This window comes from Hibiscus syriacus, unplaced genomic scaffold (genome assembly GCF_006381635.1).
Source record: "Hibiscus syriacus cultivar Baekdansim isolate YM2019G1 unplaced genomic scaffold, ASM638163v2 tig00116996_pilon, whole genome shotgun sequence".
NCBI lineage: Eukaryota > Viridiplantae > Streptophyta > Magnoliopsida > Malvales > Malvaceae > Hibiscus > Hibiscus syriacus.
In genome coordinates this window covers 2,246,647-2,273,939 of record NW_024063512.1, presented here as the reverse complement: position 1 = coordinate 2,273,939, position 27,293 = coordinate 2,246,647, and the positions used below count along the sequence as shown (strand labels likewise).

At 33.9% G+C, this 27,293-nt stretch overlaps 3 protein-coding genes across 3 annotated transcripts; 1 reads left to right on the top strand and 2 right to left on the bottom strand.

The window, feature by feature from the left end:
* The first annotated feature begins 4,303 nt into the window (after nucleotides 1-4,303).
* Nucleotides 4,304-7,977, top strand: LOC120193443 (ethylene-responsive transcription factor CRF2-like). The gene is made up of 2 exons (XM_039195932.1): nucleotides 4,304-5,790; nucleotides 7,949-7,977. Exon 1 carries the CDS (start codon nucleotides 4,787-4,789, stop codon nucleotides 5,786-5,788), a length of 1,002 nt encoding a protein of 333 aa, XP_039051863.1. The 5' UTR covers nucleotides 4,304-4,786; the 3' UTR covers nucleotides 5,789-5,790; nucleotides 7,949-7,977.
* A 4,821-nt stretch (nucleotides 7,978-12,798) lies between these two features.
* LOC120193740 (protein SPA1-RELATED 2-like) lies at nucleotides 12,799-19,646 on the bottom strand. The gene is given in 9 exon segments (XM_039196179.1): nucleotides 12,799-13,502; nucleotides 13,625-13,684; nucleotides 13,794-14,111; nucleotides 14,655-14,801; nucleotides 15,732-16,557; nucleotides 17,095-17,252; nucleotides 17,370-18,499; nucleotides 18,502-18,931; nucleotides 19,487-19,646. Coding segments are annotated over 8 exon segments (3,168 nt in total). The 5' UTR covers nucleotides 18,839-18,931; nucleotides 19,487-19,646; the 3' UTR covers nucleotides 12,799-13,310.
* Nucleotides 19,647-25,158: 5,512 nt separating this feature from the next.
* LOC120193611 lies at nucleotides 25,159-27,110 on the bottom strand. The gene is made up of 5 exons (XM_039196068.1): nucleotides 26,983-27,110; nucleotides 26,409-26,732; nucleotides 25,873-26,289; nucleotides 25,602-25,817; nucleotides 25,159-25,417 (listed from the first exon to the last, which is right to left on the bottom strand). Exons 1-5 carry the CDS (start codon nucleotides 27,108-27,110, stop codon nucleotides 25,159-25,161), a joined length of 1,344 nt encoding a protein of 447 aa, XP_039051999.1.
* Nucleotides 27,111-27,293: the final 183 nt, after the last annotated feature.

Here is a 27,293-nt window from a genome sequence, read left to right as displayed (position 1 = left end):
TTGCAATTACTCTTTGGGAAAGTGTGCATTTAAGGTTTTGGGGTATAAACCTTGAAGTGTTTGTAGGTTACACGTTATCCTTAAAGGTAACCAAATCTAGTGGATTTGAGAAATTATTAATGTGGAAGCTAAGGTAGTGGATGTATACATAGTTGAGAAGACGAACCACTCTAAATCGTTGTGCAAAAATTTTATTTTTCAATTGTTTCCACCAAATTCATTAAGAAGTCAATTCACCCCTTCTCTTGACATATTTCGGTTGATCAATATAGCTAAAAGTTTTGACACCTAAAAAATAAATTAAACCCATTTTTTAAAAAATATTTAACAATAAAAACTTTAAAACTCAATTTTCTCAATTGAAAAAAATCTTCATATAATTTTTAAATTTGATACCCAAAAATTAAATTTTCTAGCTTTACCCCTACAATCATGAGACCATCAAATACTCGAAGCATATAATAAATCATCTCACAAAGATAAAGAAATAGAACATAACAGAACATAACATACCCCATAGGTAGTTCTGTCGTACGACAACCTAATATACAGGCAGGGCCGGCCTTGGGCCAGGGTAGGAGGGGTGCCTACCCAGGGCTGACAAAATAAAAAAAAATTAGTATAATATTTTTTTTATTTTTCTGATAATAAATTAAAAAATTGTAAAATAAAATAGAGTAATCTATGAATTTAGTACATAAACTATTAGTTCTGATATGTTTTGGTACTTAAACTTTTAATTTTTTCAAAATCATATTTAATGTTTAGTTTTCATTTCATTTCATTTTAGTATCCATCGTTAAAAACTTAACGCATTTAGTACCTAACTATCAGTTTTGGTTTGTTTTAGTAACTAAAATTTCAAAAAAAATTAAAACTTAACGTTAAATTTTGAATGTGTACTAAAATAAAATAAAAAGACTAAAGTTTTTAACGGCAAGTACTAAAATGAAACAAAAACTAAACTTTATATGGTTTTGAAAAAATTGAAAGTTTAGGTACTAAAACAGACCAAAACTAATAATTTAGGTACTAAACACGTAATTTACTCAATAAAATAATGGGGCACATGAATTTATTAAGGTGTGAATTATCTTTATTGAATTTTATATTAACGTTAATAAATTGTTCTTCCATAAAATTCTAATTTAATATTTCTTTCTCAAAATTTAAAAAAAATCAATTGAACTCTTTAATTTTGGTCTTTCCAAATTCCCACTATCAATTCGCCAAATCTCTTTCCCGATTTTTCATATCAATAAAAAAATTATTAACATAATTTTTTTCAAAACTTAATGAGAAGAAAAAATTTAAGTATAATTAGCATGATTCTTTTCTCTTTCATGTTTCACGATTCATCTAGAAATTATTATTCTCATTTTTTAATTTATCATATTTATCTAACACGTAAATTCACAATTGTTTATTATCAATTATGGTGCTTGAATCATATTGAAGATTGTTCTTAAAATTCTAGGTATACCACATTTTAAAATTCTTTCTTTTAATTTTATATATTTTCAAATTCTAGATAACATCGTTCTTTTATTTTCAAATGTTATGTTATGTATTGAAAAAAAATATTGGAAAGCATTGATGTTGATACTATCATCATGGTTTTACATAAAAATGATCGAACGTAATATTTTTATAAGTATTTATATTCTTAAATATATTTTTTGACATATTTTATATTGTAATGAATTACTATTTTTTTAATTTAATAAAAAAATCTAATAAAATTTTTAAATTACATATTTCTTATTTTTTTATATTAGGGACCTATTTTTTATTTTCGCCCCAAGCCTAAAAATAGTCAGGACCGCCCCTATATATAGGTAAGGAAATGCGCTACAGAAAATGTCAATGTCAAAGAAAATAATAATAGATTATCAAAACAAAAATAAATAAATAGGTAAGTGACTAAATACATAAGTTAACCATAATTTGGGGCTTGGGCAGGTGCCCCTCATGTCGAAGCCCAACTACGATCATGCTCACAAATCAAACCAAAAAAGATGAATCATAAACCATCGATCTAACCATCTTCCTTCCCACTGTCTAAATCACTATAAACAACAACATTACCCGTTGTACATCAATATTGATACGATGAGTGTGGATCTTTCTCTCGCCAGAAATAATCGATTATATAGCATAAAAGCTCAAACATACACTTTTATTTTCAAGTTTTAATCGTTCCGATCTAAGGACGATATTAGCTCAAAGAGAAAAAGAAGATAATATGTCATTCCAGTCTAATTTCAGATGGAATGAGATGAATACAAATATCAGTAACTACATTATCTGTCATCCTGAGCAAAAAATATTAATAATTGATAATGAAAGTTATATTTGTGCCATTGTGATTTGTGTAAGTGCGAAACATTCTATCGTGTTAAACCCGAGTAATTGCCTTTTATAAATTATTTTAAAATATACACAAAATTTGGCATTACTCCATAAGTTAATAATTTATATTGAGATATAAACATTTAATCATGTAAACATAATTGCTTCTATTAACTAAAAAATATAATCATATTTAATTTAAAAAAATTAAAATACTTTGAACTAAAAAAATATTCGAATTTAAAAACCCAAACTAACCTAATTCGAGACACTCATATCGGCTAGATGATTGCCACGTTGCCAATAAAGTGGCAACTTTAACCAAATTTAGTTTCCAACACAAAATACCAACCTGTCATCTCTTACTTTAATCAAACTTGAATATGAAAAATAAATCTAATAAAGTTTGAATCTAAAAACTGGAATTTGAAATTGATCTAAATTAGAATTCAAATTTAATATTAAAAGTAACTAAAATGTACTTTAGTTTTTAATAAAAGCTTAATTACTAATTTATTATAATATTATTTACTAATTATATATATATAATAATAATAATATTTTTAAGGGTATACGATTATCATCGCGTATGAACACAGAGTTTTATAGTATTATATAGGTACCTAAATTTTTTTACTTATTTATTGTTTTAATTTTACAATTGTAGTTTATTAACATTATTTTAGTTTTAGATTTTAAATCAATGACACATTTGTTACCTTTTTTAATAGTGAATAATTAAAATAAAACGAAAACTAATTTTATATATAACTTTAAAAATAAATAAAAAACCGATCAAATAATTAAATAACTAAATATATAATTAACTCCAAATTTTTCAAATGAATCACACACTAACAAGTAGAACACAATTTGATCATCACGTGACCCAATTTATAATTTTGTACGTACATTGGGTGCGGCAAAAGTGGGTAGTTATATAGTGTTGTACTTATAATATATAATTAGAAAATTATTTAAAATATTATTATTTTTATCTAAGGTATTAATATTTTTTAATATTTTCAGTAAAATATCTAATAATAATAAAGGTGGTAAAAAATAACAAAACGGATAGTGTTTTATCATACCCAATAATAATGAAATCAATAAAAATAATAATTTTTTTTATTAATTTTATTATTTAAATAATAATAAAATCGATAATATTTTTTTTAATTATATATTAAAATTATCGTTGGTGATTATTTACCAATAAAAGTCATTACCATCGTGATTATTGGACCCCATGCCATCTTACGGCAAATATTTGCTGCAAAAAATACAGATTGTTGATACAAGAAAGCCACCTGTCAATATTACTGCTCCATGAAATAAAACACCGAAACAGCTCCACAGTCTACAGTCGACACCCGGCACTCTAGTCATTAAATAAGTAAAAGGACAAAAATAAAATGAAAAAGGCTCCAAGTTCAAGGCTGCCTGCCACGTGGATCCAGTTGTAAAATCAATTTTTTTGAAAAAAGGTAAAATGTTAAAGTTACCAGCTGTATAACGCCTTTGCTGTAAATGATGAAAATGCGGTTAAAAATGTGTTAGAAAAGATTAATTAGGAATAAGGATAGGTAATTAATTTTTAATATTCTTTCAGTCAAAGGTTGGGACTGACCCGAGTGACTGGTGTCACGTGACATAAAATCTCCTGATGCCAAGAATAAATCCTTTGGCTGACTCAGCCTTCGCCCTTCTCCTTGGATCTTCCTGTTTTCTGGGGACCACTTACACGTGTCAATATCTCAGGTTATCATATTATGCGGCGCCTCGTAAAACATCTCTCCGTCGCCGGGATTTTAAAATCGCCGATATAACCCATCCCGCCCTTTAGTAAAAACTAAAAAACCGAAAACTTTTTTTGTGTGTCTTGGCTGGCTTGGGTCCTATAAAATCGCTCAACTTTCCGTATTCACTTCAAAACTTGGCCTCATCTTCTTCTCCCCCGACTCACTTCTTATCTACCATAACCTCTTCCCCACTCTCTCCTTTAATTCTTGCTTTCCTTTGTTATCCCTCTGTCAGATTTTCCTGGAGAAATATCAGAGAGTAGTCTTTACCCTGTTAAGTGGCAGAAAATTTCTTCCTTTCCTTTTTGTTCTTCTGCAACTTTTGCCAACAAAAATTTCTCTTCTTTTTTCTTTTTCTCTCTCTCCGTACTACTTATTTTATCATATCTTTACTTGGAATTTATCTTCCTTTGATGAACTTTTGAGTATGCCTTTGAACCGATAAATGGTGGATTTCTCTCCATTTCAAGCTTCTATTTAACGTGTTCTTTCTTCAGTTTTTTTCCCTTTTTAACCCTTTATTCCCTCGTGTCTGTTTTAAAGGAATCTCTTCTTTTTCCCTTCCCCTTTTTATTTTACTCTCAATGATAAGTGGAAGAATCTGAAAACCCAGAGCGAAGATTGAGAGAAAAATGGATATTTGCCCTGTTCCTTCAATCAAATATGCAGAACCCAGCCATCAAACCATGCTCCTTCCACCATTGTTAAATAATAGACTCGGAAATCAGCCAGAAGTGAAGCCTCGAATCGTCCGGATAACAGTTACTGATGCTGACGCGACTGATTCCTCCAGCGATGAAGAAGAAAAACGAAGAACGCGAGTTTGTTCCCGGAAGAACAGAGTCAAGAAATTTGTTAACGAGATAACTATCGAGTCATCATGTCCCACTGAGAACGATATCGTTGGGAGAAGCAAGTCATCGTCTTCATTTTCAAGAGCTTCTCGAAAAAGGGCAGCGTCTGTTGCTGAGGCTAAAGGTATAGCGCCGGCGAGAGTACCATCGAGGAAGAAGTTCAGAGGGGTAAGGCAACGACCGTGGGGAAAATGGGCGGCTGAGATTAGAGACCCTATAAGACGTGTACGGCTTTGGTTAGTCACCTATGACACTGCCGAAGAGGCGGCAATTGTTTATGACAACGCGGCTATTCAGCTGCGTGGAGCAGACGCGCTCACCAACTTTTCGACTCCTCAACAAAAGTCGTCGGTTCGAGATAAAGCCAGCCAAAAACCGTTATCCAACTCAGATTACAACTCCGAGGAAGAATCTCATAAAACTGTTCCCAGTTCTCCGACTTCCGTTCTTCGCTGCCACTCGCTTTCGGCCTCCGAAGCCGACTTTCAAAGCGTCAAAGAATCGCGTGAAACCGGAAGCGAACTTCGAGATGTCGTCGACGATTCTTGCTGCATATCGGGAGATAACTTGTCATATTTCTCCGACTATTCCTCTTTGTTTCCCGGTGACATGTTTTGTTGGGTGCCGGATTTTTTGAAAGATGAGTTCGGGGACGGATTCTTGAACTCGTGCGGGGATTCCGAGTTTGGATTTGGTGGTTTACCCAGCTTCCAACACGTTGATGATCATTTCCAAGATATAGGGGATTTGTTCGGGTCGGATCCTCTGCTAGCTATTTGAGACTCTTTTTCTCTCGTGTAATACCCCTTTTTCGGTTAAGTTTTGCGTCGGCGGAACTGAAAATATCGAGATTTTGTCCGTGTTCTGATTTTATCAACGAAAGACCCTCCCTTCCGTCAATTGAATATTTAAATTTGAAAAACAATTTAAATCTGTTGGTGATTTTAAAAATTAATTTAAAGAATTAAACATATACTATATTAATTCTAAGCTCTGTTTTTAGAATAAAAAGTAAATTATTAACTATTTACAACGTTAATAATGAGAAGAAATAAAAATATTAAACATCTCCCTTCACAGTAATGGTGACGGACGACTGTAGCAACGTCTTCTTTGGTGTCTTCTATCTTCATGAGTTAGCTTTTTTGTTTTTCACACCTCAACTACACATATTTTATCTTAAAATAAAGCTATGCATATTTTAAAGTAAATTTAATTTAAAATGTTTTATATTAAATTATATTTCATATTATGTTTCAAAAAATAAATTATAAATAAAACATATAAAGATTCTTTCCAAATACAGGTAATTTTTAAGAACAGGTGTGATGATTTTTAGTGCACGTATAAAATTTTAAAGGACATAACATGGACAATATATACTGACATAAAATTTTGGAATTTAAAAAGAGTGAACACGTGCCGTAGAACGGGTCCGTGCACCTCTTCTTTTCTTTTTTTTCTTTTTTAAATTTAAAATAAAATAAAAGCGGCCATTCCCTTTCGGTTCTTGTTCAAATTTTAAAGCATGAAGTTAGCAGCTTTGTTTATGTAACGCCTCAAGGTAAGGGAGCAAAAGCTTTCTCTTGAAAAGGAGACGAAAGTCCTCGGAATTTAAAAATAATGGTATCATATACATCTTTTAAAAGTATATATATTAAAATACATTTTAATTGTTTAATTTATTCTTATCAAGCTCCTCAATAATCATAGTAGATAGAATAAAGAACCATAATTGTGGTTAATGATAAATATTACGAGGTTGAGTACAAGAGGATTCACCTTAAGCATTAATACACGTTAAAGAATAGTGTTTTGAAATTTAAAGACAGTAATATATATCTTTTAGACATATCCGTTAAGAAGATTATATCTCGTGATAAGAGAATTTCATATCTCAGAATGAAGTGTGTCATCAATTTCATAAAAAAAAAAAAGAGATAATGATGGTGTAGCATACATGGTAATGATGAATAGATAAAGAATAATTGGTAGATAATCTTAATGATGGCGTGTAACGAGGGTAAGAGAAGGATGAATAGATTATTCCCATATTTTAAAAAAAGGGAAATATCATAAAATTGAAGAATAATATTACACATCACATTATACATCTTTCGAAAAAAAATCTTATAACACTTAACTAGAGCTTATACAAATCAAACTTGTGATCTTCTGCAAGTTCTTGTCCAATTCCTCATCGCCACCCCCAATTCATTAAATCATAGTAGTGTTATGACATTCAGTAAATTAATTTTGAAATTAATTTCAAATTTTATTTTTGGGTTAAATATCAAAATTATATATAAACTTCAAATTAATATGTAATATGATACATAAATTTTAGTTCATTGTAATTATTCACATAAAACTTTAATTTTAGTTCGGTTATATAGATAACTTCTATTTTGAATAATTTATACACATTTTACAAAATGAATCAAAATAAGAATGGAAGAAGAAATGACAGATTGTGGGTGAGTGCGAATTTGAATTCGGTGTTTCCACGTTTCACCACCTTATCACACACAAATATATCAATATATGATGGGGACTCTGCCTCCCCCACTACTTGTCAATGATATCATTTTAAATATAATGATTGTTTTTATTGACCAATGGAGAGGTTGGGACATGAACCCAAAGCCAAAATTAGATATGCAGAGTTTAAACGACAGGAGGATTAGCAATTATTTATTGAAGTTTTGAGATGACAGATTTGTTATCAAATTCAAAGAATCTCAATCGGGGAGGCGGCTGCCGAGTTTGGAGCCTCCTCGTGGTTCATTTCAATTTCTTGGGGTCCCTTTCTGCTTAGTGTTGGTCAGTAGGATGAATTTAGCACATCAAATTTAGAATAAATTATAAATTTCATCACTCAACTCTCTTCATATTACTATTTTAGCCATTAAAGTTTAAAAGTTTTTAATTTTCTTATTAGATTTTTCATTTGTTCTTATTTTGGTTTACTCCGTCGTTAAATACTTAACGATGCTATGACTAGATACTTTTTTAAATGATGAAAAGTACCCAAAACCTTTTTCATTTTATGAAGAAAAAAACTCTTCGTTTTGAGTTCCCTTTGATTTCTCAATGATGAAGCATATTTTTCCAAATTCCAACGGCGCGAAGGTGGAAAAAGAGAAAGCAAGCTGTATATCTTGATTTCACGTTGATTCAATGGCGGATATTAAATAACAAGTTAGTTTTTTGGTTTCATTAGTTCTAGATTTGAGGTTGGATTTCATTAGTTTTAAAATGATTTAGCTATCTAAACTGATAGTGTGGTAGGAGACGATGAGACGATTTCGCAGATATCACAAGTGGTAAAAAAAGACGTTGAAGATCAATGACTGCAACACAAGTGAGACAAGAAAAAAATTGTAAAACTTTCAAAGAAAAATGTAGAAAGAAAGAAAACGAAAATAACATGGACGACATGGGGATGCCATGTCAACAAAAAAACAATCCATATTAGGACATACAACTTCCATGTCATCATTTTATTTATGATTTAACGCTCAAATGATCAAAATGAGAGTGAGTCAAAAGTTTAACAAGTAAATATCTTTTTTAGTTTTAGTGATCAAAACAAAAGTAAAAAGAAAATTAAGTGATGAAATTTATAATTTACCCTTAAACTTGACATCAGCTAAATTAGTTCATAATGTGGTCTTGGATTAACACATCAAATCATGGATTATAATAAAACATTTTCTGAAACTAGGCGTACGCTGTCCACCATGTACAAGTCAAAACAAATTATTAATACACAACAAAGAATGGCACAAGTAAAACGTATGTGATGAACCAGTTTTCGATGGTCTCATGAAAACGATGAAATGTCTGCCCATCAAAACGTGGTCCCTTGTTCAGTTGGAGCAGTACCAATGTCACAAGATTTTGGTGTATTATAACCCTAAAAATTTGCACCATGCCCTTAACCTCAATCCCATAACATATTGGCTAATCGTAGTCAAAAAGGCTGAAAATTTCATTAAATGAAAATTGTCCTTGTTCCAAAATAGCAACATTACTCTGCCTCATACCCGACTGCACACATGACAAATTCACTCTTAACTCCTGTTAGTGAAATAAAGTGGGTTATAGTATGTTGATTTATTTTTGATTTGAGTGAAAAATCGCAGTGGATAGTTATATGGGATTTGAATGGTGTTTAAATTTTCTGTTTTCATAAGGAGGGAGAGGGATATGAATCGAAAATGGTTCCAGATCTCTCTCTCGATTTTGGTTAAGAGATTTTATAATGACTTTTAATGTTAGTGTCAAATATAGAATCATGATGACTACTCGTAAGTTGGTAGGTCCAATAGATACGACTAATTGATAGCAGATTTTGATTCTAACATATCATGTGCATCTAGTAAAAGTCATAAAAAATCTTAAAATGTATAAGATATTTGAGATCTTATCTTTAAAGATGTTCTTCCACAAAAGAATTCTTCAAAAATATTAATACGAGAAGGATATACAAAAGTAGTACAACAATTCCCATAATTTATTTTTATTTGTTTTGTGACCTTGGTCTATGTAATTTTTTTAAAAAATTTCTTTATGGGTTTTGTAATACCGTTTGGCTAACAGTGTCGAAAGTTTGAAAGAAGCGGTTGGCCAGTTGGGGTTGTTTAAGGGAGTGACGAAACGTCATTTTCTGGTAGATCTTGGGCACTTAGAGGGTGTGGTAGATACGCAGGCTTTTATAATCATAGAGACATGAATCTTTTTTTACAGTGACAGTACTTATTGGGGGAAGGAGCCCTGCAACTAGGACTTTTCAGCTTTTAGCTATCCCAAATTGATTAATACAACAGTAAAAAGTAAAAAATCTAAAGCCATGGGACATATAATCTTGTGGGTATTTAATTTGTTTGGGACCGTCAGGATCATACATATTGCCTGATCTTTACACCACTACTGCCCCGCCCCCTTTGTTCCCCAATGAAGGTGAAATAAATTAAAAATAAATTTCTTAAATTCCGAAAACGACTTAAGACTTTCATATTGTTGGAATTGACCGCAGATGTAGATTTTTTTAATCGCAGAATTAAATTTTAAAATAGTTTAATTAAGTTTTAAGAATATTATATAAATTAATTTATAATAACCTAATATTTAGTTTAAGGGTGGATTTTTAGTTGGATCTTACGTAAAGTTTTCAAAATTTTTAGAGATTTAAATTGAAATATTCAAAATATTTAAAGGGTTTTAATTTATTTATTTTTTAAAAAATTAGAGTTTAATTAAAATTTGAGAAAGAAAAGGACAAAAGGCCAGTTTGAGTAGTTCTGTTGTCTCTTGGAGTGGTGATTGAAGCAAATAAGAGGGCAGCCACACAATGGAAGGGCACCAAATTCCAAAACTTTGGATATTCATTTTCATTCATTAGAGCGAGCTGAAAAGGAAAACAAGGCAGAAGATCTTGTATGTTATTCTGCAGGTTCAATTAAATCATGTTCGTACACGTATTGTTAGGTTAACGGTCTCCCAATCTCCTCGTTTCAGTGCAAGTGGTATCGGTCCAGCAGCTCCAACCCTGGTCCCCACCAAATTGATCCAGCTCAGCCATCACTGTTTTCATTGTTTTCTTACGCTCTCAAGCATACGGCAGTGATCTGGTCGTGGTCCCACGCTCCCGGCCATCCTTCCAATCCCATCCGCTTGATTCCGACCCTCCGTTTTGGATAAGCGGGTGCGGCTCATTCTGGAGATCCACGTAAGCAATTCTTACCCAACATTTATTTGCCTTCTTCATATTTCCCTTTTTGTCCCCTTAAAACAATAAAAGGGTGAAGTATAAATGTGGTCCCTCGACTATAATATTCTACTTCATTGAGTCTATTAACTATTAGAAATTTCAGAATGATCCCCTAACTATAGAGTATTATTTGTTGAGTCATCTTATTATTAATAATTACAAAATGATCACCTAACTATTTATATGTTCCAAACTCGTCATTTTTTGTTAAAATTTCAACAATCGTCTATGTTGAACGTTAACTTATTGATTGAGACATGATAAAATTATATTTTAATGATGTCTACTAGCATCGTCACTGCTTTTAAACATTAGCTTGACAATATAATATTTCATGTACTGACTCCATGACATAATATAAACGGAAAGTTGATCAAAAAAATACAGCTCAAACTATTCTGGGATCATATTTTATCATATCTTAGCCAATATGTTAAAGTCCAGCTCAGAAGACCACCAATTTTTTTACAGAATAGGATGATTTTGAAACATATGAGTAGTAGGGTGATCATTTTGTAACTTTTATTAGTCAAAGGATTTAACAAAACAATGTTCTATAGTCGGAGGACCATTTGGGTACTTTACCCAAAAATAAAATGACCTAAAAAAGTAGTATAGAATTTCAATGTTAAAACTCCAACCCTTTGACTTAAAACCCTTTATTATCGTTACGTGGTGGATTATTATACCAACAAATCATATGATTATTTGTATGCGAGTAAAATTAGTGATGTAAATACTACACGATAAAATTAAGTAGAAACGAACAAAGGTGAGGAGGGGGTCCCATGAAATATGCATGGGATATTTATTATCTTTGTTTGTAAAGAGAATATGTAGTGATGCAAAATGTTGGGAGAGGACCAAAAGGCAAGAGCAAGTTGAAGAGAGGGACATATAAAATGTTTGTGGGAGAAGCAGGTAGGGCCGTCTCGGCAGAGCAAGGGGATGTCTATTTCACCTACTGATATGAGTCCAAAGGCACTCAGATTCTATACGATACGATACGATATAGATACGAGATTTCCCTATAAAAACAAATATCTTCGAGTCAATCCCAGATTTAACCATTTCAAACACTTGGTCATACCAACGTATCCTATTCATATTATATATATTGTCAGGTCCAATAAATGTGGCTACATTTACGAAGTAGTAGCATATATCTCATGAATTGTCTTGAAGACACTTAGGTCACAATTATGAAGTGAATGGCAGTTACAAGCACCCTTTCTACTTGCTTTGCATTTCCACCGTCTTATCTATACCATAGAAATAATGGCTATCTCCATTTTCCCACACCTGCTGTGGCCCTATGCGTTCCCGATTCTAATTATAACACCAAGTAATTCTCTCTCTCCTTTTGCTTTTGGGCTTTATATACTTATTTCTGGTTTCATTTCTTAAATTCTACGTTTGGTTTCTTCTTAGGTACAGCTTGCTTGGTTGTTTCAATTCATTACAACTCAACTCTAAACCTCTTACGCCAAATAAACCCTACTCTCCCTAAACAAACCCACGAGATTTAAGTAGGAGCTCCGACAACGGTGCCACCACTTTCTACCGTGTTGCACCTCGTCCCAAAAATCTCAACTTTCACTATTTATTTTTATTTTAAAAAGTTTCTAATAAATTTAAAAATTCTGAAAATTGAACATTCCAAAATAATTTTTTTTTCAAAATAGTCAAATTTTAAAAACATGTACAACTTCAAGAAAATTAAGATGAGATTAAAAATTTTATGTCAAAACGCAACTTTAATCCTTGAAGGTGTTACAGAGTGCGTTTTAATAGACACTACATGTCAACCTTTTTTTAAACGATAACCATAAAAACTAATCTGATAAAAGTAATAATAAAATTATATCCTAATCTCAACTGAAAAAAGGAAAACTTGTTGGCATCCAAAATGAGAAAACTATTTTGTAATATTAAAGCCAAAACTACAATATACACAAGTTTAAAATTTACAGTGGTAAATTATCAGTTACAAAGAACATGCCAGAATGCTTCGTTACAACTCAATGAAGAATTCCCTAGAATCGAGTAAAACTATCAATTATACCTATAACCTATATATTATAAAAACTTATAAGGGCTGCACATTTGTTTCTAGGATCAATAGCAGAAATAAAGCCACATGCTAATATCGCACTCTCTCCGACAACCGAGATGGAAAACCTCTCCCACAGATATATCTCAATCTCGAATTCACATTCCCATATTTATGGTTTAGTTCTCTATCTCAAGAACCCAGAAGGCGTCATGACATTCCTGATTCTTACGCCTGTAAAAGTTTAGCTAGAATCTGGTTCTGGCCAATTTTGATAATCTGGAACCATGACTACACTTTGGCATAAGAATAAACTATGCATCAAAGCCATATCACAACGGGCCACCAAGCAGACTGAGTCATCCATGTAAGACATATTTGTCTGAACCCAGGATGGCCTCCAGATAGACTTGGGAACCCTCAGATTCCAAAATGAGGCCAGTAATTGATGATTCTCAACAATTAACTTCTCCTTAAACCATCTGCAATACTTTAATACATCCACTAGAATTTGTAGCAACAGCCATGCCTGATTTCCCTCTCCAGCAAACACTTGATACAAACTGTCCGTTGTCGTCATCAGTCTCTTTCCCAGAAATAGGATCAATGGACCCAAATTTATGTGACGTTATTGGCATAGGCATTGATTTATAGTACGCATACACCTGGACACAACATTTCAATAAGTTAATGAAGACGAAAGCAGATGATAATGCATTTGCTGAGCTATTTTAATCCCTCATTCCCTGCCTAAAAATAATGAAGACGACCCAGCTTAAGTTAATACCTCATTTGTTTCTGAACCACAAGCTATATAACCATCAGCAACGGATAATCCAACAAAATTCTGGAGAAGCAGATGAAAAGTCAAACCAACCCAAATGAACAAAAAGGCTTTGCCAGTCGAGATATATTAAGAACTTTCAAAACTATTTTTTCAGAAAATAAATGCCAACCTTCTCATTCGTATGTCCGTGGAAGGTTAAGCTGCAAGCACTAGTGGACAGGCCACCACTACTAGTTTTATTGAGGTCCCAAAGCTTTAATGTGTTGTCAGTGGAAGCAGTAACTACAGTTTCTGAGTCCAGGAATTTCACATAGCTCACAGCTTTATCATGACCACCGAGAACACACCAGGGGGTTCTGGCATTTCGAAGATCATAGCAATATATTTTGTAATCTGCAGATCCAAAAGCCAGTAAATGAGTGGAGTGAGCAGAAAACTGAACGCAGCAGACATTTGCAATGTTCCTGATGGTGCCCAAGCAGTTTTTCTACACCCAGAAAGGAGGGGGATGGAAAGGTTAATTTCATAAACTTGGGCAACTTTGAGTAGTGCTTTCAAGGCACCTTGAATGATGGCAGATCATTATATCTATCAAAAACAGTTTAAATTCGTTTCCCCACCTGCAGAACATGCATAAACAGACAAGGAAAGCTTCTTGTGATCTTTATCACTACTCTTAAGACAGTTTGATCAAATTCTATGGTATTTGCACACAAACAATGAAGATCCATAACAACTCTTCCTGTTAATGTCTTCAAATAATACACTAAGGTAAAAAAAGGGTTTACTAATGATCAACAAGAGCAGCGAGTTGGTAGACATTCTTGTACGAGCAATTTCTTTGATGTGTTAAAAGAAGCTATGTACAATCAAGAGACCAACGTGAATCTAACATCAGTGGGCTAAGCTTAGCCTGGGTTTGCAATCCAGCTTTGGCATTTATACTTGATCTACCAACTTGGATAAGTTTTCACAGAAAAATATGCACCTATTTCCTGCTATAAAAGCCATAAGAGACATAGGGACATACATCATTGATACTCCATAGTTTCACAGAACAGTCATCACTGCCACTAGCTAATTTTGTTGGATACACCTGAGAAAAGTCAACAGACCAGGCTCTCTTTTCATGTTCAATGTAATGTGAGATAGCTTGGCCGGTGCTTGCATCCCATAACTGAATCTCACCCACGCAAATGGAATCAATGAGCGATGCATGAATTTCATAAAAATTACTATAAAATGTAACTTTAACAGCAATAGCTTACGTCATATAAGGAAATGACTGAGCTGCATAAAAAGCACATAAAAAAGTGATAGTTTATTCCAGGAGCGAAGAATTTGGCATTTCAAATATATTGTGGCATAAAACCAAGCATACGATAAACTAAACCCACAACATTATTTTAAAAAATAAGACTTGTAGATCAATAAATAAATTCATTAGCAGTATGCATGTATAACATGTGGTTGAAAAAGGGAACCTCCAAACCATCAAGAACACCTAAACTTTGAACATGATTATAGATGGTGCAGGCATTCTCTTAAAGCCTATGATTCAAAATTATGTCTAACAATGCTTCGGATTAAACTTACTATCAGAAGTTAAATAAACATGTGATGGCAGCAATCAAGCTAATGTGAAGTAGTGTAGTTTGACACAGTACTACTCCAATTCCTTAGCTCCTAAACCCATAAGAACTGGAACAGTTTCATCCGTAAAGTGACAGATTTCTGTTTTTTGTCCAACTATGTTTTGCTCAGGAACAACCATTTACCTACAGGGCTATAATCAGCAGCATAAGGAAAAGTGACTAACTTCAGAATAGTTAAGAGGAAATATAAAAAGAAGATCCAAATTTATTAGTTCAACCAACTCCAAACTAAAGAGAATCAATGGAAATGTCATAAGAACTAATGCAAGGGAAGTTTTGAGGTACCAACAGGTAAGACACAAGCAGCTCCTGTCAAGTTGGTAATGAAAATGCCATGCAATTGTACCAGAGACATGACAAAGCTGCCATATGCATTCAGCGCATCACATTCATACAAAAAAAGGGCGTTCCTTAAACTAGAAAATCTCCCAAGTCTGGGAAAATATACAAACCTTAACCAGACCATCGTAATCAGTTGAAGCCAGATAGTTCTTGATATAGTTATTCCAGCAAACACAGCTAAGCTTTGATTTGTTTGACATCTCAATGACTGGGTAATGAACATCAACGGAGCAATTAAAGAGTGAATTAAATTCAAATATCTTTATCTTCTTAGAGACCCCAGCAGCAGCAAAATAATCCTCATCACGATCGAAACTTAAAGAACAGATTACATTTGCCGAGTTGTTAAACTCCCCACTTCTCATTATCCCACGAACTTCAAACTTGCTATATCGAGCATACTTACACACTCCATCAAAGAATGTTCCAAGGCTATCAGCAGGATTTGGTGATTCTTCATTGTTTTGCGCCAAAGGCAAATGGTCACGATTTTTCAGTATATCCTTATCTGACCGTCTCATAGAATCAGTCTCGTGAAAATGGACTCTCGATCTCATAGAAAAATAAGCAGCTTCAAGCTGATCGTTATTTCTCATTAACCTCATTTCATTGTCACTTGAAACTGGGTATAAACTAGAATGCATCTCTGAAATTGGAGATTCTTTACTAAGTTGCCTACATTCCATCGCATTAATGGAAGAATAAGTTGAAGGTTTTCTAGAAAAGTGCCTTCTTTTCTCAACCTCTTCAATATCTGCTTCTAAGCAAGTAATATGTTCCATTAATTTTGAGGCATGCTTCTGCTTTTGCTCTTTCGATAAACTAAGGAAATGCAGTAGTAGCTCTGATTCAGTATCATTTTGGTCAATGGATGAAGACAATTCTTCTGAAAATACTTCCTGGAATCCACCAAGTAGTTCAGATTGTAGCATATCCCTGATAAATATCAACAATCACAAACTTAGAATCCTATATTGAATTATAAATGGACATCATAGCCTTAACATTTACAAATCCATGCACATAGGAACAAGTTCATATTAACATAGCATTGATCTTTGAGACTAAGGATTATAATAATAAAGCAGGATATGGTTTCATCAACATACCATTACCTGGAATTCAATTCAATGCAGATTTCCAAGATGGGTCAGATATTGTGTGTTTTAACTACTGTATTTTTGTTTTTATAGTTGTTAATTTTCTAATCTTTTTTCTTTTCACCAATAATAAATGGAATATAATTCTCCAATCAGTTAATCATATGACTCACCGATGTTTTTTGAAAGATACCAAGGTTATTATAGAGATGTCAGTTTACAAAATATATCTATAATTATCAGTGTGATCACTAATGTATTTAAAATTTTATCCCACGCGCTAGCATTATTTATTTTTCAGATTCATTATATACACTATCATATATAAGATTCAAGAGCTTGTCATCTAGCACTGATAAAAAATTTGTAATACCTGGTAGTTGGACGAAAAGATAGTTCTGGGTGAAGTAGCCTAAGACAAAATCCAGCTTCTTTGAGATTTTCTGACAGAAAAGTTGGAGGAAAAATCCTATTACGTAGATCTAACATTGCCACAGCATGTGCTCTCTCAGATTCAAAATGACAAAGCAACTGAAAGAAACAATCAGATTACTTTTCAGAATGAACACATATTATCCAATCTCTTCATCACAGACCAAAAATAGATAAGAAAAAAATAAAGGAGATCAGCACAATTGGTTTATGTACCTCAAAAAGCAACACACCCAAACTGTATATATTTGATAAAATGGTGCAAGCACCTTCATTAGATTCCTCTGGACTAGCATACCACTTCTCTTCCAACTGCTCATTCACACAGATTAACTGATGCTTAGCTGACATAGAAGAATGAGAGCTCCCAGAATTGCTAAATTGTGTGTTTGGACAATGTTCACTAGATTCACTGCGAGAAAATTGGGTGATTATGGTTTCAATTTTGAGTTTAGATCTAGAAGGAAACAAAGGCCATTGAGTTAAGTTTCGGTTCTCATTGATCTTCTGCTTTTTAGCACAAAGACCAATTGAGGAACTCCCCTGTGTCATTGGCCTTCTCCTAGTCATGATGTTTTCTGAAGGGGGGGAATCTTTATCCAATACAGAATCCAGAGTACCTTTCTGGGCACCTGAACCAATATATTTAACCTGATTAGCTTGCAGCAACTTGAAGCAAGAAGGACGCAAATCATGCAATATAGCTCCTCGAGAGTGAGAATAATCAACCAGGTCCACAATTTGTCTAAATATATACAAGCGCTCAGCTTTGTTTGCTTTATGAGACTGAACTTTCAGCCATTCCCTCAAGTTTATCCCGTCTTGAACATGCTCACCAACCCTCGGCACTGTGTTCCCATTGGAAGAACTCACAACAGCTCTATTACCCAAGATTAGTGATGTACTAGAAGCCACCACTGGACTTCCAGCAGCCTTCACAGGAGGAATAGGCGCCACCATAGTTTGTCCAGTACATTTTGTATTATTTTGATGTCTAAGCTCAACTTTAGAGACATCGTGAGACAGACCTCTACATATAATACCCTTGCCTTTCAATGTAGTTTTAACGAAAAACTCAGAAAATCCTGATTTTGATAGAATCTTCGTCTTGATACCTCCACTAGATTGCCGACTGCCTGAAACCTCATTATTTTCACCACCCATCAATTGTTCTGTTGCTTCAGTCCGCCCATCACTCAAAGGTTTGTGGCCCAAAAATTCAGAAAAAGCTGCACAGCCTACTTCCGGTGGCATACTTGGCATTGCCCGACTGTTGTACTTGTTGCCACATGAACCCCCACTTCCTGATCCACCTACCAACTGATAAAGATGTTGCCACTGGCCTGCCTCATCTGCATTTTTTCTCTATTATTTGATGTACCAACGATGGGTATGTTAGAGCCATTATAATTTCTCAAAGTTAACTCTTCAACCATGTCATGGTCATCATTAAAAGTGCAAGGGCTAGTACACCCATGTTCCAACACATTCTTACCTTCCAACACATCCCCAATAGCATGGAATGAACTCTCAAGAGCATTAACCTCACCCGGTATCACCATTTCTTGGTACACCAACATATTGCAGTTGTCAGGTTTCACCAATTGGTCAACCTCTTTGCACTGAAGGTGAGCCCCTTCATCTGCATCCGTTCGAGTTACTTCTTCGGCTATTTCTTCATCCATACTTTAGATGCAAATTTCATCCCATGAAATATTCTTCAGTCGCAGCATATCACTTCCTACTTCCTAGTGAAACCATTATGATCATGTTTATAACTGTTATCACCAAAACAAAATCAGAGGTTAGTACCAATAGCATATAAGAAGTGCAGAGTTTGAATGGCCAATGGGCAAATAAGAAGTACACATATTAAGCAATTACCTTCTCTTTTGTCGAAATTGCGAACCAAAACGTCTAAGCACGGCTAAAAACACATACTAGAGCGTAAGCAAGTAATCAAATTCGCGAATTTCAAAACCTAAAGTAACACAAACCGCCCATAACTTCCAATAAAGCAAAGGTACCACCAATTTTTTTCCTTCTAATTAACGTTTCGGACCAATTTCCCAATTTCTTAAAACCTGATAACGTTTCTCTAAAATGCAGAAAATTAAATTAAAATTTCAAATTCTTAATTATTTGGTTATTCTCAACCAATTCCAAAAATCCACCCAGCGAAAACAACATTAAGTGAAGTTCATTTCATCACTTATTTTATTCTTTTCAAAGTCTAGATTATTTTTATCCTCCACCTTTTTTCGGGCAACCAAAAAGAAACTTAACCGAAATGGGGGGAGAAAAGAGAGAGAGAGAGAAAAGAAAAAACATACCGCATCAATTCTTGGAACTGAAAACTCAAAGAACTTGACCCGGCCAAGTGCAGAGCTCACAAACCGTGAAATACAAAAAGAGAAAGGCAAAAACTGGAAATCAAAATATTAAGAATCGTGAAACCCTAGAAATTTTAGAACCTTGAACAAATGGAGGTGAAGCAAAAAAGGTAAATAGATAAAGCAATTTTGCCTGAATTTTGAAAATTAATAATATCTTCGGTTAGAGAAGCAAGTTTTAAAAGTCACTGGAATTTGGCCCCGCCACGTCGGTGATCGACGGTTTTATCCATTTTGAATATATTTATTGTAAATACTAAAATGTTTAATACAAACCCAACCCAAGATATTATAAAATTTTAAAAGTTTTTAGGTCTAAAATATTCCTATTATTTATTTATGATTTAATTGCATTACATATCTTCAAAATATGATTTTTATTTTAAATTAGTCTATAAATTTTTAAATATTTTAATTTTATCCTTAAACTATGGTTATCATTTTAAATTAATCCTCAAACTTTTTAAAATTCAATTTTATCCCCAAATTATGACCCTCTTTCTAAATCAGTCCCCAAACTTTTTGAACATTTCAATTTCATCCCAAACTATAATCATATACTACTTGTTAATAAAATCGTTAGGCCAAGTTATATTATTACATGTTTGAAAAAAACAAATTTTAGGTTAAACTATGGTTAGAATTAATGACATATTTGGATGAAATTGGAATATTCAAAAGTTTAGAGACTAATTTAGAAAGAGGGTCATAAATTAGGTATGAAATTAGAATGGTCAAAGTTTAAGAGGACTAATTTAAAATGAGAATCATAGTTTGAAGATGAACTAATTTAAATAAGGGTTATAGTTTGAGAAGATATGATACAGATAACTCTATTTTTATTTATCCAGATTTGCCAACAGTAGATTTGTCCAAGGGCTGTGTGCTTCGGTCGAATCCCATTTTGAGATGCGAATAACTTTTTTTTCCAATCAAAGGAAGGTATGGATTGGTCTAAATATAATCGATTAATTAATTTTAAATATATATTTATTTAAAAATAATCTAAAATATTATAAATATTATAATAAAAATACTTTTTTTTTATTAATTTAACTAAAAAAAGGTCAGAGAAAAAGGTTAAATTTACTGACGATTATCGTTACTCGTGCCTGTCAATTTTCTAAATCATAAAGTAATCCCCGAAATTGTAAGAATTACTCATTTACCTCAAATAAATGAATTATTTTATATGTTGATCCTCGCCTGTCAAATTTGGCCTTCATTGCCTGCCTACTTAAACCTTTGAGTTACACTAAAAAGGGTATTTTTTGTCATGCCTATTCTTAGTTTTAAAAAGTTCAAATTAATTTAATTCTAGTTTTGATTCACGATTGTAAAGTATTGTATTCGTTTAAGTTTATTGGATCAGATAAGAATATTATAAATAATATATACTCTTTACGACATTCGGTTCTAAATAAACTCGAGACAACGTATTAATATTTTTTTAATAATGTACTGTTGTACCTTCTGACTATGTAAACCTATAATAAAGTTAAAGATAGCTTACTGATTTATTCACATAACGTATATTACGCAATGTTTTACATTTGAGAATATCAGAAGACAACAATATAAATAACTTTCATAATAATAATTGATTATATTTTTTTCACGTGCATAACGAAGCTAAAAAATTTAAATTAATTATATTTGAAAATTGTATTATTATTTTAAAAATAATAATATTAATTCTATTTTTAATATTTTCATATAAAATATAAATAATTTATTTTAAAAAATTTTAGAGTGTCAGCTGGCTCGACCAGTGTACGTCGTGTGTTCCACATGAAACATGAAAAAAAAGTTGAAGTGGGTATGTAATAGGATTTCCCTCCCTTTTTGCATGTGAGGTGGTGCTCTTATATATAAAGTGGCCATTGAATTTGATTAATGGGATTTTTAATAAGTTTCACCAGTGTTTATAGTATAAAATCATGACTATATAACAAAATTATATAGTAAAATGGATGGTGGATCTAGAAATGTTTTTTAGAATCAATACATATGTATTAATAATAGAAATATTTTGTATCAAGTGGACACCAATAAAATTTCAGGATTGACACAATCAGTAAAATAAATAACAAATATAAATAAAATTATATTTCAATGTAGGCACGTGTCCACCTTAAAATATTTCAATGGTACTGAGTACACAGATTCACAGTTCTTACACTTCTGTAAGGAGCACGGGATTAAGAGACATTTTACAGTGCGCAAGACACCACAACAGAATGCTGTTGCGGAACGGATGAACAGGTCGTTGAATGAAAGAGCCAGATGTTTGCGGTTGAATGCGGGGCTTCCCAAACACTTCTGGGTCGAGGCTGTTAACATGGCGTGTTATCTTATCAACATATCGCCAAGGGCATCATTGGCTGGGAAAGTTGCAGAAGAGGTATGGACTGGTCATGATGTTAGTTTTGATAACTTACAGATTTTTGGTTGTCCTGCTTATGTGCATGTACCTGCTGATGAGAGATCCAAACTTGATGCAAAATCGAAGGAGTGCATTTTTCTGGGTTACAAGAAAGGTGTCAAAGGATTCAAGTTCTGGGATCCAGTTGCGAAGAAACTTGTGATCAGTAGAGATGTTGTTTTTGATGAACAATCCATGTTGCAACAGAAGAAAGACACGACAGTGGTGGATTTCGAGCAGTTTCCAGTTGAGAAACCAGAAACTTCTCAACCGACTTCTGGTGGTTCCACTACGGATGATTTGTAGGATTATAGTCTCGCCAGAGATAGGGTGAGACGGACGAATATAAAGCCTCCGAGTAGATTGGGTTTTGAAGACTTGGTCTCTTTTGCACTTGTTGTTAGCAGTGATGATCCGGTTAATTTTCATGATGCTGTTACTAGTCAGGAAAACGACAAGTGGATGGCAGCCATGGTTGAGGAGATGGAGTCTTTGAATCACAATCGTACATGGGAGTTGGTTCGCCTTCCTGAGGGTAAAAAGCCGATTGGTTGCAAATGGGTGTATAAGAAGAAACTAACAGTAACAGAAAAAGAGGGGGAGAAGTTCAAGTTCAAGGCTCGTTTGGTAGCAAAGGGTTTTTCACAGCAGAAAGGAGTTGATTATGATGAATTTTTTTCTCATGTGGTCAGGCACACTTCAATCCGAGCAGTACTTGCATTGGTGGCCAGTTGGGATTTGCATTTAGAGCAGATGGATGTTAAAACTGCTTTTTTGCATGGTGATTTAGAGGAGTAGATCTACATGCGGCAACCTAAAGGTTTCACTCAACCTGGAAACGAGCATTTAGTTTGCAGATTGAAGAAATCTTTGTACGGGTTGAAACAGTCTCCAAGACAGTTGTATAAACGATTTGACTCCTATATGATCAAGATTGGCTACAACCGATGTGAGTATGATTGTTGTGTCTATGTTAAGAGCCTTAATGATGGTTCTTTTATTTTTCTATTACTGTATGTTGATGATATGTTGATTGCTGCGAAGAACATGGATGATGTTATCGGTTTGAAAACTTTATTGAGTCAGGAATTTGATATGAAAGATTTAGGTGCTGCAAAGAAAATTCTTGGAATGGAAATTTGCAGGGACAGAGACTCAAGGAGACTGTGGCTATCTCAACGGGGTTATGTTAAAAAAATGCTAGAAAGATTTACGATGAGCAGCGCAAAACCAGTTAGCACTCCATTGGTGAACCACTTTAATCTCTCATCAGAACAGTGCCCTAAGACAGATAAGGAAGCTGAAGATATGGCAAAGGTTCCGTATTCTAATGCTGTTGGCTGCTTGATGTATGCAATGGTATGTAATCGTCCTGATTTAGCTCATGCTGTTAGTCAAGTTTGTAAGTACATGTATAAACCTGGTAAGCAACATTGGGAAGCAGTCAAGTGGATCTTTCGATACTTAAAGGGTACTGTGGGACATGGAATTGTTTTTGGTAGTCAACGAGATAATCCTTTGGTTGTAGGATATGTGGATTCAGACTATGCATGTGACTTGGATAATAGAAGATCTACGACAGGGTATGTTTTTACTCTTGGTGGAGGACCTATTAGTTGGAAGTCTACTGTTCAATCTGTAGTGGCACTATCTACAACTGAAGCTGGGTACATGGCAGCGGCTGAAGCTGCAAAAGAAGCTTTATGGCTCACTGGTTTAGTGAAGGAGTTGGGTGTTCAGCAAGGTGGAGTTCAGCTGCTTTGCGACAATCAAGTTGCTATTCACTTAGCTAAGAATCAGGTATATCGTGCTAGAACTAAGCACATTGATGTACGTTTTCACAAGATCAGAGAGTTGGTTGCATCTAAAGAGATTTTGTTTCAGAAGGTACACACTGATGAGAATGCCGCTGATATGTTCACCAAGCCAGTTACGACAGACAAGTTCAAGCATTGTTTGGACTTGTTGAATGTTTCAAGTTGTTAAAGAACTAAGGTAACCCAACCCACATTGAATGTTTTCTAAGGGGCAGGATATTCGCCAAGATGGAGATTTGTAAGGTATGGCTCATAAATATACCGGTAAATAGGACAGGGGATGGAGCGGAGTGAGCGAAGTCTCGTAGAGGGGGTTACGATTATGTGGGTTGAGGGTGCGGGGGCTGCGCCCCCGCGGTACGGTACATGGTTAATTTTGTAATTATGTACCAGGGTTTTCTATTATAAATAGAGATGTAACCTAAACCTATGAGAATGGAATAAAATTTTCTAGCGCCGCCTAGGCACCAAGGACGTAAGCACATTGCCGAACCTCGTTAAAATTCTTGTGTTCTTTCGTTTACTTTGCCCGATTTATCAACAACATTTTTTTATTATTTTATATAGGTTATAGACAATAATTGTCACCCTGCTATGACTTGGCGATAAGTTCCAAGAAAGGTAAGCAACTGTCTGGCCAACAGTTCCAACAGCAGCCCAACATGCCAACTTTGTAGTCCCGAGTGGTCTTCTTTGGATCAACCAGTCTTTCAGAGTTTCATTCCCTTCACATGGTAAAATGCAGACTGAAAGCATGAATGCACGCCCAATTGCACTTGTTTCTTTTGTCACAGAGATATTCAACGCACTAAGTTCACAAGCAGTTCATGTTTCCCTCAACCATTTTGTATTGAGTGATTTTTCTAATTTATTTTATTTTATTTAAAAGATTTAATATTTTATTTCATTAAAACAGAAAGAACGTGTAATTGATTCATTGATGGATTTTTTTAATTAAATAGAGATGTGTATTATATTTTTATAATAAATACCAAATATACATAAAATAAGATAACTTAAACATTTTTAATCATTTGACCAATTAATAAATCTCCTCGTGGAACTTTTTGGATAATTTGATTTTTATTACCCAAAGAGCATAGAACTGCTACAAAAAACATTCAATGTTCAGAAATACAAGGATCACCCATAAAACAAAAGGCAATCAAAACAAAATTAGACTATACCCCATTGGTTACAAAGAGTAATGTTAACATTATCTAATCTAGGTATAAACCTGCCCCTAAGTTGGAACCCAACAATTTCTTTGATCTCACTGAACATGGCTTCAACAGTAGTGGCATGGGATTGAAAGAGCCTTCTATTTCTTTCTTTTCAGATAATGTAAATCAAAGCAGTAGAAGAAATTTTCATGATAGAAGTAAGGAGGGATTTACCCTTCCAGGTAGCAGCTGCCCATTCGAATAGATCATCCCAATTGGAGTGTCTAAATCGAAGACCATTGAGGGAGAAGATTGTAGTCCATAGTGCATTGGCAACGAACATTCTAAAAATAGATGATTTCTGGTTTCTATACTAGCATCACAAAGTAAGCAATTGCAGTCTTTAGCGATCCCCATTCGGTACAGTCTCTCTTTGGTAGGGAGCCATCCACGCAATGAGACTATGCTTGGGAATAAGAAGAGGAAACCATAGCAGGGAATGCCAATGAAATTTAGGATTCTTCACCCTAATGTCATTCCATAAATCTTTAACTTTCTTGGAAGTCAAAGGCATAACAAAGGAAGCTTCAGACCTGAGCTTCAGAATTTACTTTAAGCTCCAACTCATATTAGTTTTAACAGGAACATACCAGAAATCGTTGGAACATAACATATAGCTCTTTAACCATGCTACCCACAAAGATCCTTCACCAGCAAGGATATTCTTGATTAGGCTCATCATGCAAGCTTTGTTCCATATTTTCAAGTCTTTGAGTCCCAGACCACCCTCTGTTTTAGGCCGGCAGATTTGTTTCCAACTCACTCTTGCACCAGCAGCTGGTTTATCAGCCCCTTTCCAAAAGAACCTAGAACATAATTGATCAATTTTTTTTCAAGACAGAGAAGGGGAGGAAAAGTTACCTGCACCAGTAATTAGTAATACTAAATAAAACAGCTCGAACAAGCTCTAATCTTTCAGTATAACTCAGGGTCTTACCAGACCAAAGATGCAACCGAGATTTGATGGCATCAATAAGGGAAGAACAATCGTTTTCAATTATTTTCCTAATAACCAGAGGAATGCCCAAATACCTTATTGGCAACCTGCCAATTTTGAATCCAGTAATCAGACTTAGATCCTCAAGTGTTGAAATAGGAATATCAGCAGAAAAAAGATCACATTGTGAAGCATTTAATTTCAGTCCAGAAATTTCATAAAAAGCATCAAGAACAGATTTAACCCCAATGATAGAGTCCACAGTGCCATTGCAGAAGATTAGTAAATCATCAGCAAATGAGAGATGGGTAAGGCCAATGCGCTTACATTTGGGATGATAACTAAAAGCTTACATTTGGGATGATAACTAAACAGACCTTTTGTTGCTGGCAAGTTCAAAAGATTGGAAAGAACGTTCATAGAGAGAAGAAATAAGAATGGGGAAAGAGTGTCCCCTTGCCTTACACCCCTTGCTCCTCTAAAATACCCAATCGGACTTCCATTTAAAGAAACTGAAAAGCTAGCAATCATGAAGCAAGTTTCAATCCATGAAATAAAAATAGGAGGAAGACCAATAGCCTTTAAAACAACATAGATAAATCCCCAATTAATAGAATTAAAGGCTTTATGGAGGTCACTTTTCATAACAGAACGAGGAGATAAATGCTTTCTGTTGTACCCTCTCACTAATTCCTGGGCCAGCAGGGAGTTATCAACAATGAATCGCCCCTTAACAAAAGTTGTTTGATTGAGGGTGATGAGATTTGGAATTAATTTAGAGAGTCTATTGACCAGAATTTTGGAAATAGCTTTATAAACAACAGTACAACAAAAGATTGGTCTAAAATCTTTGACCTTACTAGGATTAGGAATCTTAGGAATCAAAGCTATAGCAGTAGCATTGAAAGCTAAAAGAATGAAGGATTCCTAAAAAAATTGTTTAATGGAAGCAGAGATATCATCACCAATGATAACCCAAGATTGTTTAAAAAAGAGAGGGGAGTAGCCATTAGGGTCAGGGGCTTTATCATTACCTTGAGAGAAAAAATCCATCTTTAATTTCATTCATGGTAATATCTTTGATAAGATTAACAACAATATCAGTAGGGATAGAAGTATGAAGCAGGTCACTGAGCAAGTTTAGATCAATACCTTTAACCATTGGGTCAGAAGAGCCCAGCATATTAGAGAAAAATTTAATAATTTCAGATGACATAGCATCGAAAGATTCCAGCCTGTTCCCTTGGTCATCAATCAACAGCCTAATGGTGTCTCTTTTATTTTTTAGGGCAACTGCAGAGTGAAAAAATTTAGAACAATTATCCCCTTCTTTGAGCCACTAAAT